The following is a 14,812-nucleotide window of genomic DNA, read 5'->3' on the forward strand; positions in this document are numbered from 1 at the left end:
CTCAGAAGAAACAGAGACAACACAGGAAACAAAAGAAAATGTCTATATAACATAAATGTGTGTACATAAATCAACAAAAAAATAAAGAAAAATGTTTCTTAAAATGACTGCCTTCATGAAACAAAAATAAGATGCTATAAAAAAAAGATATGCAGTTTATTGTATATCAATTGTATCTCAATAAAAGTTCTTAAAGAAAAAAAGGAATACTAAGGACAAAAACACTTAGAAAGAATGATGGGAGAAATAAAACCTCAATGTAAGGACTAGAAGATAAAGTTGAGGATCTCTCCTAGAAAAATAAGGACAAAAGATCAATGAATGGGAAAAAGTCAGAGAAAGGAAATTAGCAGAAAGCTCCAGAAGATCCAACACATGAATAACAAACGACTAAAAAGACTAGAATGAAGAACCAAGTGATCGTGAAGAAATAATACAGAAACGTTCTGGAGAGCTGAAGGACCCAAGTGTCCCCATCAAAAAGGCCCACCAAGGAACACTAGGGATAAACAGAGACCCTGAAAGCTTCCAGATAAAACAAGTCACAAAGGCGTGGGGACCACAGTGGGCTCGGGCTTCCCTTTGCAACAACAGCAGGTAGACATTTGAGTAACGCTTTCAAACTTCTGAGGAAAAATGACTTCTAACCTAGAATGCAACACCCAGGTAAGCTGCCATTCAAGTGTGAGGGAAGAAAAGGCATTTTCAGACAGGCTAGGTCTCAAAAAAATGTCTCTCTGATGACCTCTTTCTCAGGAATCCATTAGAATATAAGACACACGATCTAGGAATTCCCATTCAACACAGGAGAGGCACAAAAAGAATTCCCATAAGGAATGAAGAGAACCCCCAGGATGACTGCTAAGTAGCAGGCCTAAAGAAACAGCCTAGAATGGAACAGAAAAATGAAAGGCTCTACAAGGGATGAAAAGTGAGAGATTACTTGAGGTGCCTGACTGTACTGGGGAGTTCTATTTAAAAGCCTGGACTAGTGACTTCCCTGGTGGCGCAGTGATTAAGAATTCGCCTGCCAATGCAGGGGACACGGGTTTGATCCCTGAGCCGGGGAGATCCCGCAGGCCGCGGAGCAACTAAGCCCGTGCGCCACAACTACTGAGCCTGCAGTCTAGAGCCCATGAGCGAGCCGCAACTACTGAGCCCACGTGCTGCAACTGCTGAGGTCTGTGCACCTAGAGCCTGTGCTCTGCAACAAGAGAAGCCCCCAAACATGGCAACTTGAGAAAGCCCATTCGCAGCAACAAAGTCACAATGCAGCCCCATCCTCTGCCGAAAGAATATAAAAATAAATTAAAAAAATAAAAGCCTGAACTAAATCATGACTATACACTGGCATCCAGGCTAAATGAGAGAAAAAAAAATTCGTTTCAATTAACACAAAAAAAGTAATCCCCTGTCCTAGTAGCCTGGGAATTAACTGTATCCCACGTGGTTTAGCTGTTAAGGTGTTTATCCAACGATAAAAACAAACACTGAATATTAATTTAAACAAGAGTTATTATATATCCAGATTTGCAAAAATGGAGAGAAAGGAAGGATGTGTGTGCTTCACACAGTGCACGGGAGAAGACATAAAGTTCTATAGCCTTCTCTTCCACAGCAGAAAGTTAACAGATAATATATAAAATTGTCAGAAATCAGCAGTACAAGCATGCTATATAGATGCATGAAATTTGAGGAAAGAATTGCTAAATAGGTAACCATCAGTATCCAAGATTCCTCCCCCATCCACATAACACAACACCTTCACCCTCTGCTGGGAGTGTAGACAGGAGGGCCCCCATCAGACTGAGTGGACTGAGACAGTGGACTGAGCAGGAAAGGGCCCATGTCCCTGACAACTTCTTGCAATGAGGCTGTCTTACTAGCCCTGGACTGCCGACAACGTCGCATGAGAGAGAAATCAACTCTGACTTTGTTTAAGTCACTGTTGTTTGGTTCTCTATTACTGGCAGCTCAATGTGACCAGAAGACAGTTGGTTATCAGCAGAAACAGAAGGGTTAAAAGTGGTTGCTTATGAGAAGTCAGAAACTAGAGTGGGCCGGCTGGTAGAAAGACTACTGTTTTGCATTAATAACTCTGTAGAACTTGACTTTTAAAACTGAGTAAATGCTTTACTTTAATAAGAGTAAAATTATATTTAAAGAAAATCACCCCACAGGGTATGGTCAGAGATGCCATTCATTTCAACCTCTAAAACTAGGATTAGTTGTATCTTTTTAGGTCAATTTTAAATTCCAACATTGGACCATGGATTTCAGACCTGATTTTTTTAAGGTAACAGAATACAAAGTCATTGTGGAAATTGTGAAAGGGAGACTGATGAAATGAAAAGCAGTGTTGAAGACTGATCTGGCAGAGAAATTTAAATCTTCACGCTAGAAAGGCTTTCATTTAGGTCTGAGGGCTTAAGAGCTTCAGCTAGACCAGTGATAATGGGAATTGGGGAGAAAGGTTAAAATAAAACTAGGTTTTTCAAAGCAGGTGCCAGCAAGGAGGCCCAGGGCTAACCGTGGATCCGTGAAGGAGAGAAACCCTGGTTAGAGGGCTACTTGCTCAGAAATGATTAGGGGAAATGTCCAGAGCCTGGTTTACCCAAAGGAGAGGGGACATGGGGGTGCAGGGCAGATCATGCGATCTCGCAAATTCCTAACAGTTTTCAAACCCATGACTCTGTGATTTTGGAGGCTAGGAGTCATCATCACGCCAGTAATGTTAGGAGTCCCCCCTAGAACAGAATCTCCAACACAAGTATAGAAATTATATATTTCAATTCAAATTTCTAATTCTTTCCTAAAGATAACAAAAATCCCAAGTCTCCTGTTGGACCTGGTGGTGCAGTGGTTAAGAATCCGCAGGGGACTTGGGTTCGACCCCTGGTCCAGGAAGATTCCACATGGCGCAGAGCAGCTGAGCCCCTGTGCCACAACTACTGGGCCTGTGCTCGAAAGCTCAAGAGCCACAACTATTGAGGCCATGTGCCACAACTACTGAAGCCCGCAAGCCTAAGAGCCTGCGCTCTGCAACAAGAGAAGCCCCCACAATGAGAAGTCCACGCACCACAACGAAGAGTAGCCTCTGCTCATCGCAACAAGAGAAAGTCCTCACGCAGCAATGAAGACCCAACACAGCCAATAAATAAATAAATAAATAAATAAATTTATATTAAAAAAAGTCTATTATATAATTGATCCTTTTTGCAAAGCTTCAATCTGAAAACAATTTTGTTGCCAGTTACCTACAGTCAACAAAACTGACCAAAAATCTAGTACAAAACACAGATTATTTAAAATCATACTGTAAAGTGTGACTTTCACCTTAGAGATAGTATCTATTTTATTTGTTTAAAATAAGACACTAATTGTTTAATTGTTCTCTGATAGATTTTAAGCCTAAATAAAGCCTTCAAAAATTACCATACATAGTTTACATTGTCAAAACACTGATATTAGATCTAAGGAAAGTGCATTTTCCTCTCATACATTTTCGTTAGTAAGATGGCATTTGTGTGAGCTTCTCACACAAATTTAAGATAACCCTAACATACTGTCTTTCTGGAACTTCCTAAGAATCAAACTCGGAACAGGGACTAAAAGATGTCATGTTATGGGGGTTCGGGTGATGGGATTACAGGCGGTTCTGTCTTTTCAATTCTTTCAAAATTTTCTTGAATTTCATCTTATCACCTTTTTGATTTTAAAAAGGGGTAAAAATCTATATTTGGTCTCTTCCAGCACGATCCTTTTACTTTATTAGTCTCAAAAACTATATTTTGCCTCTCTCCCAAGAAAAGCATTCAATAGCTTTGCTGTACTTAATACAGTTTGGAATTAACAGTCCTGTCTGCTCGCGTGTTTATCCAGCATCACAGATGTCAGCACAGACAGGAGGAGGTTCCCAAGGGCGTCAGGTGCTGCAACAGGAGGCAGGGCAAAGGCAAGCCTCGCTCCTGTCAACACTGCTGCCGGCACACTGAGTTTTGACCTTCCGTGCATTGCAATGGAAGCGCAATTCACTGCACATCATAAGCTTTTCCAGGTAGCTCACACAGCGGAAACTGGAAGTGCGAACGACTCACTCCAACTCCAGTTTTACGTACTGCAAGTCTAGATTTAACACAGACACTGCTATTTACTTCAAAGCCCAAGTGTCAATGGAGGAGGTTTTAAGAGAGAAAAGGTAAGGCTGGATGGTTAATGTTTAATGGTTTCAGCTGTTCCATCACTTGCCATGTAGTCAATATCACCATGCATTTCAAATACCTATTTACAAACCTAAGACGCTATGCGAACCTAATTTTTATTATGCAATCCCAGTATTCCCCTTTAGATCTTATTATTCAAAAGATCTGTTTCTTAAATCTGTTACTTAAAAAAAGTGTTCCCATGTTATGCAAAAATTCTATCTGGGGAAACCATCAGATTAAAATGTATCTTAAGATGTTTAGCACCCTCAGTTAAGCCTGAACATATTAAATTTGGTAGAGTCATCCCACTTACACCTGGGGCTGAGCATCCCAGTGCCAAGAGCTACAGAAACTCACAAAGATGAAGGAGGACTCTGAGAAGGCACCACTTCACTCATTATTATGAATTCTTCTTATTAGAAAAATCACCAATGAAGAAATACAACAGAGGACTACAAAGATTAATTCTACTCCTTATAGAGGAAGCATGGTGGCATGGTGAGAGAAGACGCCCTGGACTGGGAACTGGGAAACCACGCTCAGGTCTGCCTCCAGCAGCAAGCCCCAGGCCTCCCACCTGGCCTGTAGGCTACGTGGGGGCCAGAGCAGAGGGTGGTCCATCCAATGTCAATGGGCTGAGACTTCAAACATCAGCTCTGTCTAAATATAATACCAACCATTATTTTTAAGTCATAAAAAAAAATTTAACCCATGTAGAAGTATTTTTACATAACAAAGATGAAAGACCACAATTCCACCTCATTTAGTTGTCCATATTTGTTGCTGTTTACTTGTATAAATTTCAAAGTGTTTCATACGCTCTGCTTCAAATGGTATCAAATTTGCATTTAAAAAACAGCTTAAAGAAATACACATGCAAAGCAGGACATTTCCAACTTTTAATTAAGGTCCAGGATTTCATAGAGGAAACTACTCAAACTATAAACAAAATCAAGGGAAAATTAAAGGCAAAACCTACAGTGAAGGCTGGGATGAGTCTTATCCCATGCAACCACTGTGGAAACAAGAAAATTTTCTTTTAAAACTTAAAACTTTATTACTCACACTTTCCGAATTTCCTCAAAGATTCCCCAAAAAGTCTCAAATCTGGGCTGAAGCAGCTATTTTTCTTCATTAATTTTCAAGCATTCTACATAACTCTCATCAGATACCTAGCAAGGCTGGCCCATACATGACAGAACTCAACACATCAGAGGTCTCAAACATTAGGCAGAGTGTAAATCCAAAAACTCAGCATTCCTCAGGCTGACAGCCTATATATCTGTTTCTTGAGCAGAGCAGAAGTAATGCCACTTGGAAGTCAGGGTACCTAATAATGCTCCACAAACAGTGCCATTTGCAAGACCATCCTCTGCTTTCCAAACACAATACCTGGGCGTTCCTAGTAACACTAAATCAGGGCTGCACACACACCCTGACTAGTGATACACACTGTGGAGCCGCAGTGGTCGCATGTTAACACACATGAGATAAAACACTGCTAAAACATATTACGATTCCATGAAAATGCCACCTGAAATTAGAGTCCATTCTTCTTCTTCTCTGTAATTTAAAGTTCTGCGCAGACTGAGTTCTTAAGATAATATAATTTATTTGTAATCATAATTTCTGAAGAGCCAGAATACAATTTTCAAAATATTTCTCTATTACAGCACACAGCTTCTATTTAGACCTGGAAAAGCCAAATCTCATAAGACACATGCTGAGAAGAGCTTCCTCCAGTGAAGCCCACCAGTTCACAGAGTGGCTGGTACCACCTGGTAGTGAGGGGGTTACACAAGGACCATTGGTCCACAGGTACCCAGCCTTCAGGATAAGCTCCTGCGAGGTGCTGCGGGTTCCCAGGCCAGAGGCCAGCTGGACCACACCTTACCTGCTAACTCAACCCTCCCTCTGCTTACTCCTTTCAGTCACACATTTACTCACATACCAAGCACTAACTTGAACCTGATTGTGAAACTGTCTGGATTTCAAGATCAAACGCTCAGCAAAGGAACAGCAAATAGAATACTCAGAAAGCTGGGACGTAACAAGCACCAAAGATCTCACTTTCAAAGAAACTGTGAAGTCAGTTAATTATTCAGTTGGAAACAATATCACTGATAAAGGACCCCAGAAAATGAACAGTACTGTTATTTTAAAGATATCCTACATAACCAAGAGTGATGGTCCCCATCAAAATAAAGCATAACAGGCTGTCCTGGGACTGCGGGCCTCCTGCTGCTGCTCTCACAAGACATCAAAATTTCACTAAACAGCAAAAAACAGAAGCTCTCTAAAGAATATTGCAACTTAAGTTTTATCTTGTAAACAAAATTCCAAATTCCAATTACTATTTTGGCAGAGTAGATGGCCTCACTATGGAATACACTCATTTGTTTCTTCATGTAAATATCACCTTTTATCAGCCCCAAAGGTTAGAAATTACTGGTTCAAACTGCACAGTCCTAGCTCCATGACGCAAATGACCCAAGGATAAGATTTTCATAGATCTGGCCTGAACCCTGAACAGAAGCATTGCCTCTTCCTTCTCAGTCGTTTTATATGAGGCTGAGGGTCTTGACAAGATGCCCAAATTAGAGAGAAAGAAGGAAGATTTCACTTTACACGTGTAGCTCTTCTTGGGATCCTAACCATTAAATAACCTAATCACACTTGTGTCCTAGTAAAGCATAACAGGCTAGGTGGCCAACGATTAAGGCATGCAAAGATCAAATGAAGAAAGTTTTTAAGTGACCCCATATACTAACAGTTCCAGCTGCCCCCCAAACATCACAAGGGTCTGGCAAAATTACAATGAAAAAAAAATCAATCTGCGCTCGCATGGCGTATTCAAAACAAGGCTTTTAACCTTAAAATTTCTCTGGAAGTGGTACAGTAAAACGGATGTTCAGGGCCTGGACACCAAGAGATGTAGACAGGCTGTTCCCTAGGAGGGGCTCCCATGAGACGCACGGGGGTGCGGGAGGCAGACGCAAACAGCACACGCCGCTGCCCCTACAAGCCAGCAGGGCGAGTGGGGGGAGGAACTCGACGCGGACTCCGGACCCCAAGGGCGGGGGCGGGGGCGGATATCCCAGGGAGTGCTGCAGGAAACGATATCCAGACTCGGAGGGTGGATCTAGGAAGCGGCCGGGGCGAAGGCCGGGCGGGGGGGGGCGGGGGGGTGCTGGGAACCGAGGATGTGGCTGCGAGAGGCAGGATAAGGGAGCGGGACGGGCGAACGCGGATGTGCGAAGGCCAAAGAGGCGGGCAGGGCGGGACGGAGAGCCGCGGAGGGGCGAGGGCGCGAGGAGCGGGCGGGCAGGGCTGGGGCGACTGGGCGGCGAGCGGTGACGAGGCGGGATGGAGACGGAGGCGGCGGGGATGGGGGGGCGCGGCGGGGATGGGGGCGCGCGCCGGCGGGGGTCGCAGGGCCGAGGGTCGGGCCCGCGCGCACTTACCCCACTCGAGGAACTCGGCCACATACTTGTCGCGGCGCAGGGCCGAGTGGCTGCACTCGGTGTACAGGCAGACGAGCACGTCGAGCAGCGTCTCCACGCTCAGGGCGCTCTCGTTGCGCCAGGGCCCGTCCAGGAGCAGCTGCTCCAGCTTCTTGAGCCGCACCTTGGCCGACATGGTGCCGCGCGGCCCGCTCCCAACGCGCCGGCCTCTCGCCGCCCGCTCGGCCAGCCCGTCAGGGCGCGCCCTCGGGGCCCCGGCGGCCGCGAGCCCCGGCAGCCGCGGCGCCTCGTCGCCGCCCCGTCCGCGTCGTCGCGCCCCGGCCTAGGCCGACATCTTGGGCTCGGTCCCGGCGGCTAGGCGTCTGGGGCGCCGGGCCCCGCGGGTCCATGGGCCGGTCTCCTCCCTTCGGCGCCGCCGCCCTCCCCGCCCGGCGCCGCCCGCCCCCGCCGCGCGCTCCTCAGCCCCGCCCGCGGCCGCGCCCTCCTCGCCGCCCGCCGTCGACCTGGAGCGGCGCGGAGCCGAGCGCTGCGCGAGCCCGGCCGGCGCCCGAGCCCCGACCCCAGCCCCGACCCGGCGGCCCAGCCCTGCGGCCCGCAGCCAACCAGGGCGCGGCCAGCGCGGGCGCAGCCAACCACGGCGGGGCCGGCCGCCGCCGCCGCCGCGCTGACCTCAGCGCGCCGCCCCGCCCCTGCGCTCCCGGCTCCCGGCTCCCGGCGGGATCGGACCTCGCCGCTTGCCGTAGGGGGGCCGGGATGCTGGGAAGGCCGGGCGGGCGGGGCCGAAGCGGAGCGGCGCCCGGCGTGGGCGGGGCGAGCGAGCGGCCAGTGCGCCGCCGAGATTGCGGCGCCGGCGCGTGCGCAGCGGGGCGGCCGGCAGCGTGCGCGAGCGCGCCGGGGACCGGGCCTCCGCGTGGGGGGCCCGCGCGCCCGCGTGCGGGCTCCCGGAGGGGACCCGGAGGCTCGCAGCAGCCCTGCGGGCCCTGGCCTGCCTGGGGGCTTCGTGGCCGGTGGGCGGACGTGAGCGTCGAGGGCCGCCCCGCCGACGCAGCGCTGGCAGCCTCGGCCGTCTGTTTTGAAACCGGGGCTCATCTGGGCCGGGAGCGGCCTTACGGGAAAGGCGGCCCTCGTCTAACTTGACGCGCGGGAGACTGAGGCCTGGACAGGCGGGGGCTGCTGGAGAGGGGCGCCCCGCGGGCTGCTCAGCGCCCAGGGGATTCGTGATGCTCCCGCAGTGGCCGCTTCAGACGCTAGTGCCCACCGTCCCCTCCCCGCAAACAGTTGCCTTGGGGTGGCAGTTTGGCAGGAAGCGTTCTGCTGTTTGTCTGCAGGCTGGCTTTGCCCAGAGACTCCCTGCTTATATTAAGATTGAGGGTTTATTCGTGTGCCTGGGGAAGGAGGGTGATGGAGAACGTCTCCCACCCAGACGAACCCTTGGCGTCGGGAGAGGAGGGGAGGCCTAGAACTCGTGGGAGGTCACTGAGGCCATGGGGTGGGCGAGGGCTGGGGAGCCGCGATGCAGGGCTAGGGATCCCCAACCTGAGAAAGGGAAGGGGGGAGCTTCGGTAGGAGCAGGGCAGCCAGGTGGAGCAGAGGAGGAGCCAGATAGAGGTTTGAAGATGAAACACTAAAGGATCCTGTGGCAAAACTCATCTAATCAGCATAGTGGCTACCTCTGTGGGGGAGGCATTGACTGCAGAGGGTAGGAGGGAGCCTTCTGGGCCTCTGGAAATGTTCTATAATTTGACTTGGGTGGTGGTTATGCAGGAGTACATATAAGGAACATTCTTTAAACTGTACACTCAAGAGTAGTGCATATCACTGTATATCTATTATACCTTAATTTTTTAAAAGCAGGCAGAAACAATCTTTGGTGTTAAAGGTCAGAGTAGTGGCTACTTTGAGCCACTACTAAGCCACTACTAAGCCAGACTAAGCCTAGCCTTATCCTCAGACCCTGAAATGTGTACAACATACAGTAACCAAACCACAAACAATGTCTCAGTCAGAAATTAGTGTCCAGGTCTACAGAGTCAAACCTCTGAACCTGGTTTAACTTTATTGTCTTTTCTTTTTTTGGCACACGGGCTTAGTTGCTCCGCGGCATGTGGGATCTTCCTGGAGCTGGGATCGAACCCGTGACCTCTGCATTGGCAGGCAGACTCTCAACCACTGCGCCACCTAGGAAGCCCCTGGTTTAACTTTAAATCTTACCCTTGGGCCCGTTAGGGCCTGGGATGAATCCTGGGGAAAGGGGGCCGTGCTCAGCATTTCCCGCGTTCCTTCCCCAAGCAGCTCAGCTAGCTCGGCCCTGCTTCCACCCACCCGGGGCGGCTGCCAGAGAGGAGGAAGGGAGAGGCGTTGGGGAGGGCTCTGGCCTCACCTCTGGTCTAGCAAAGTGTAAGCGGACCCCTCTCTCTTAGGGACATTCACGGGCTCCCCAGCAGTTCCCTGATATTCTCTCTCCTGCACAGACGTGTCACTTTTCTGGGTGGGTGTTTACCTGGTGCCTGCAGGAGACCCTCTACGCTTCTATGGAGACCATTGGACAGGACCTAAGGTGACCCATCCATGCAGCTCACATCTGTCCACAGTAAGCACCGCTCCCCCTGACGAACATTCCAGAACAGGCAGGTCCCAGTACAGCAGCACACGCCCGGCTTTGCCTCCAGAGCAGCTCATGAGCCTTCTTTCCCGGCTGGGAGTCCATCCCCAAGTCACTGTGCCCCCTAATGGAGGGCCACATTTGAAGCTCTCTGAGCAATCCCTTGTACATGGACAGCAGACAAAGGTCATTGTCCCTTTGCTGGACAGTCTGGTGTTTGTCTGCCTGGCACCCCCTGGCACCTGAACCTCATTCCCTGTAAGTCTCTGCTGTGGCTGCACTCTGCTCATGGGATCATGGAGGGGCAGCCACAGGGTGTGGGCAGGTCACCCGAGGCAACTGGTTAGGCTCTCCATCCCCCCAAACAGGGCCATCATATGCTTCAAGCCAGGCCAATCAGTGAACTCCTTTAGGATGTTTTATATTAAAACTGGGAGAGAGAATTTCTTGTCTTTTCCTTTAGACCAAGGGCAGATGAGCTTTTTCTGCAAAGGGCCAGACAGTAAATATTTCAGGTTTTGCGTATCCTATAGTCTCTGCCTCTACTCTTACAGCATGAAAACAGCCCTGGACAATATGTAAACAAATGAGCATGTGCCCCAGAAAAGCTTTACTTACAAGAAAGGAACTTGGCCCACAGGCTGCAGTTTGCTGATCCTTGCTTTATAGCACATGTTATGATGGTGGGACTTTACACCAACTGCCACAGTCCCTGTTAGAGAAGGAGAAGGAGCAGGGGGTATTTTGTTACATGAAACAATAAAATTTCTTCTTTTCTTTAAACCAGTGTGAGCGAGGGTCTTGTCATTTACACCAAAAATTGCCCTTTCAAATCATTAAGAACGAATGAAAATACTCCAAGAGAAAAACAAGCAAATAATGTGAACAAGGATATGTACAGAAGAAGGAACACAAAGGACCAACAGATATATGAGAATATGCTCAATCTCATTGACAGGAAAATGCAAGTTAACTTCTGCTTTCAACCAAGATGGAATATTGGAGATAGCTTTACCCTACCACCTGAAAATAGGCAAATACGTGAAACAGTGATTTTCATGATGCTGGAAGCCAGACAGCAAAGGACAGTGATCCCTCAGACACCATAAACAGAAGTGATCCCTATGGCTTCCCAGCCAGGGAGAGGGGACTGGGGTGAAGCCCCGTGGGCTGCTTGAGGTGAGGAAGCAGCGCTGAGAGTCTGGCAGCTAGAAGGCTCAGGACAGAACCAGGGGGGAGTGGGCTGCACAGAGAAAGAACCCTGGTGATCTGCAGAGGGCCCCCCAGGTACCCAGCAGCATACTGACCAGCACTTGTGTAGAAGGAAACTACCCAGTTCTGGGGAAAGAACCATACAAAAGGATTAGGGGAAATAGTGCCCACTGCTCACATACATTGAAAATAGTGTTGTTTTTCACCAGTGAGACTAGAAAAACTCATTAACTCACCAGCATGGGGCAGAATTCTCTAGAAGGTTGTACCTTGGAAGAGGGAACTAGCTCTGGACTGAGCACTGCTCCAGATCTGCTACTAACAAATCATAAAAACAAGATCCAAAAGTATCAAACTGTTTCCAAGTAATTTAACTGCATCCCAGAACAAAGCTCCAGAAAATTTATAGGAACAGCAAAGTATCTAGCACCCAAAAAGGTACAATCACAATGTCTGGCATCTACTCAAAGACCACGAGGCATTCAAACAGGCAAGAAAACACAGCCCATAATGAAAAGAATAAGCAAATAATCAAAACAAACCCAGAACTTACACAGATGTTAGAATTACCAGAGAAGGATATAAAAGTAGTTATTATAGCTGTATTCTATGTGTTCTAAAAGTTAATAGAATCATAAAAGACATTTCTTTAAAACCTATTAGAAAAAAAAAACTATTAGAACTTTTAGAGACGAAAACTACACTTTCTGAGATGAAAAACATACTGTGAGGGGTTAATGGCAGATTAGACATTACATAAGAAAATATTACTGAATTTGAAGGCATAGCAATAGAGCTTATCCAAAATAAAACAGTGAGAAAAAAAGAAATTAAAAAATGAACAGAATATCAGTGGACTGTGAGACAATATCAAGTGGTCCAAAATGTGGTTTGGAGTCCCAGAGGAGAAGAGCAAGAAAGAGGGACAGAAAAAAACATTGAAGAAATAATGGCTGAAAAATTTCCAAGCTTGATGAAAAGCATAAATTACAAATCCAAGAAGTTCAATGAACCCCAAGCACAAGAAATAAAAAAAAAAAAAACCCAACAAAAACCAAAAAACAAACTATACTAAGGCACATCATAATCAAATTGCTCAAAACCAGTGATAAAGAGAAAAAAATAGCCAGAGGGCGAAAAAAGGCACGTTACATGCAGAGGAACAAATTTCTCATTGGAAATTATGTAAATGAGAAGACATTGGAGCAACATCTTTTTTTTCACTAATATATATTTTAAAGTATTTATTTATTTATATATTTTTGGCTGTGTGAGGTCTTAGTTGTGGCATGTGGGATCTTCTGTTGAGGCACACGGGCTTCTCTCTAGTTGTGGTGCACAGGCTCCAGAGCGCATGGGCTCAGTAGTTGTGGTGTATGGGATCTCTAGCTGTGGCACGCAGGCTCCAGAGAACATGGGCTCTCTAGTTGTGGCGCACGGGCTCCAGAGCACATGGGCTCTGTAGTTGCTGCACGTGAGCTCTGTAGTTGTGGCACGTGGGCTCAGTAGTTGGGGCATGTGGGCTTAGTTGCCCTGTGGCATGTGGGATCTTAGTTCCCTGACCAGGGATTGAACCCATATACCCTGCAATGGAAAGCTAATTCTTGACCACTGGACCACCAGGGAAATCTCTAGAGCAACATCTTTAAAGTTCCAAAAGAAAAAAATTAACTGCCAGCCTAGAATTCTACACCCAGCAAAAATATCTTTCAAAAATGAAGGTGGAAATAAAGACATTTTCAGACATATAAAGGCCTACCATGAAGACAGAGGTACATTGCCTGATTGGCCTCTTTGGATTTTATAAACACGTCTACTACTTGGGTAAGCTTCTCTAATTCATTTACTGGGTACCCACTAATACTGCTAATTTTGAGTGGAACCCAGAGTACAAATGGGTTCTTCAGCAGGTCTAGGCTTTGGTGCAACCTGCCCTGCCACTTAAGCCCCATGATCCAGCAGACCCTATGGTTTTGAGTGTGCGTGGCAGACAGAGTTGCTCTGTGGAGCAAGTCCCAGCAGGAAAATCACTGTGTGTGCACCCAGAGTTTTGGAGTAAGGCCATGTCTTCTTCTGCCAACAACTCTTCTCCATTTCAAAGGCAGCTCCTGGCTTGTTGCTTGCCAGCAAGCTGGAGACTTAATGCCTGGCCATAGATAGCGAGAAACTGTGACAATCTGTCCATCACAAAATAGATGTTATCTTATCTACTAAATCTTAAACATAGATATGCACACAGCATTCCACTGTAAAGTGAAACTTGTCCCTGACAGACCTGGAAGGAACAAGGAAACTTGGTGAGTAGGTGACTTAGACTCCATGGTATCTGCTCCTACTTTTTTACCAACTCTTTTAAACCCGCAGCTATGCCCTCATGGGAGTGTTGTGATCAATCAATTGAGGATGAAAAGGTGTGTGCCTGATTTGAAGATTGGTCTGCCTGGGGTGGTGGCTTTAGCCAGAGATGGATGGCTGTGGCTTTACAGATATACTCAGGAGAAGTCCTGAAAGACCATAGTGAAGAGAAATTCTTCCAGAAGGCAAAAATGTTGACTCTATGTTGACTCGTGGGCAGTGGTCAACAGGTTGACCAGCTGATCAGAGACTTGGAAAGAATTAACTTTTTCTAGGTCTTGGGGAAAGGCAAGCAGATGGAGCTCTCGGAATGGGCACAGAGTGGGAACAAACACTCACCGAAGGACATCTACTGTGGAGGAAGCTCTTGCGTGTCAAGTGGACAAGATGACCTATTCTGAGGACGTCAGCCTCTTTCCTCCTCTGCCGCAGGGCTTCCTCAATGGGTCCATGTACAAGTGACCAAGAGGCAGGAATGGAGGCTACGCAGGGGCTCAGCCTCACAGACCTGCCTCACCCTGGCTGACCTGGCTTCATTGTGGCTGGGCACCCACCTTGCCACCAGCAAGGACCCTCACCTAGCTCATAATATGGCGCCATTCCCCAGAGGGACCAGGTGGCCAGCTTGATGACATAGGACCCCTTTCCTCATGGAAGGCACAGTGATGTCCCTGCATATTTTAGGTCAGGACTTGCCTTTCCAGCCGCATTCCTTCTATCGGCACAGCCATTTGTGGACTTGGAGAATGCTTTATTTATCCATCACCATGGCAACTCAAGCAACATTGTCTTGGACTGAGGGACTCATTATTTTTTTAAATATTTCATTTTTTTAAATATTTTTTTTATATGGACCATTTTTAAAGTCTTCATTGAATTTGTTACAATATTGCTTCTGTTTTTTTTTTTTTTTTTTGGTTTTTTGGCCGCAAGGCATGTGGGCTCTTAGCTCCCCGACCAGAGATTGAACCTGC

The 14,812-nt window shown here is 47.4% G+C and overlaps 1 protein-coding gene across 4 annotated transcripts in view; it reads right to left on the reverse strand.

Moving 5' to 3' along the window:
* The window catches only part of CDC42BPB (CDC42 binding protein kinase beta), a 102,683-nt gene extending 94,526 nt beyond the window's left edge, over window positions 1-8,157 (reverse strand). For 3 of the 4 annotated variants that reach the window (XR_009053026.1, XM_057730187.1, XM_057730186.1), the window contains exon 1: window positions 7,670-8,156. Coding sequence is in view for 3 of the 4 variants with exons in the window: in XM_057730187.1 (XP_057586170.1) it covers window positions 7,670-7,844 (175 nt within the window). In the remaining variant the exon portion in view is untranslated. Of the gene's footprint in view, window positions 1-7,669 lie in introns of all 4 variants that reach the window. The other variant, XM_057730188.1, reaches the window with a different exon arrangement.
* Window positions 8,158-14,812: the final 6,655 nt, after the last annotated feature.

This window comes from Hippopotamus amphibius, chromosome 4, assembly GCF_030028045.1.
Source record: "Hippopotamus amphibius kiboko isolate mHipAmp2 chromosome 4, mHipAmp2.hap2, whole genome shotgun sequence".
NCBI classification, from domain to species: Eukaryota; Metazoa; Chordata; class Mammalia; order Artiodactyla; family Hippopotamidae; genus Hippopotamus; species Hippopotamus amphibius.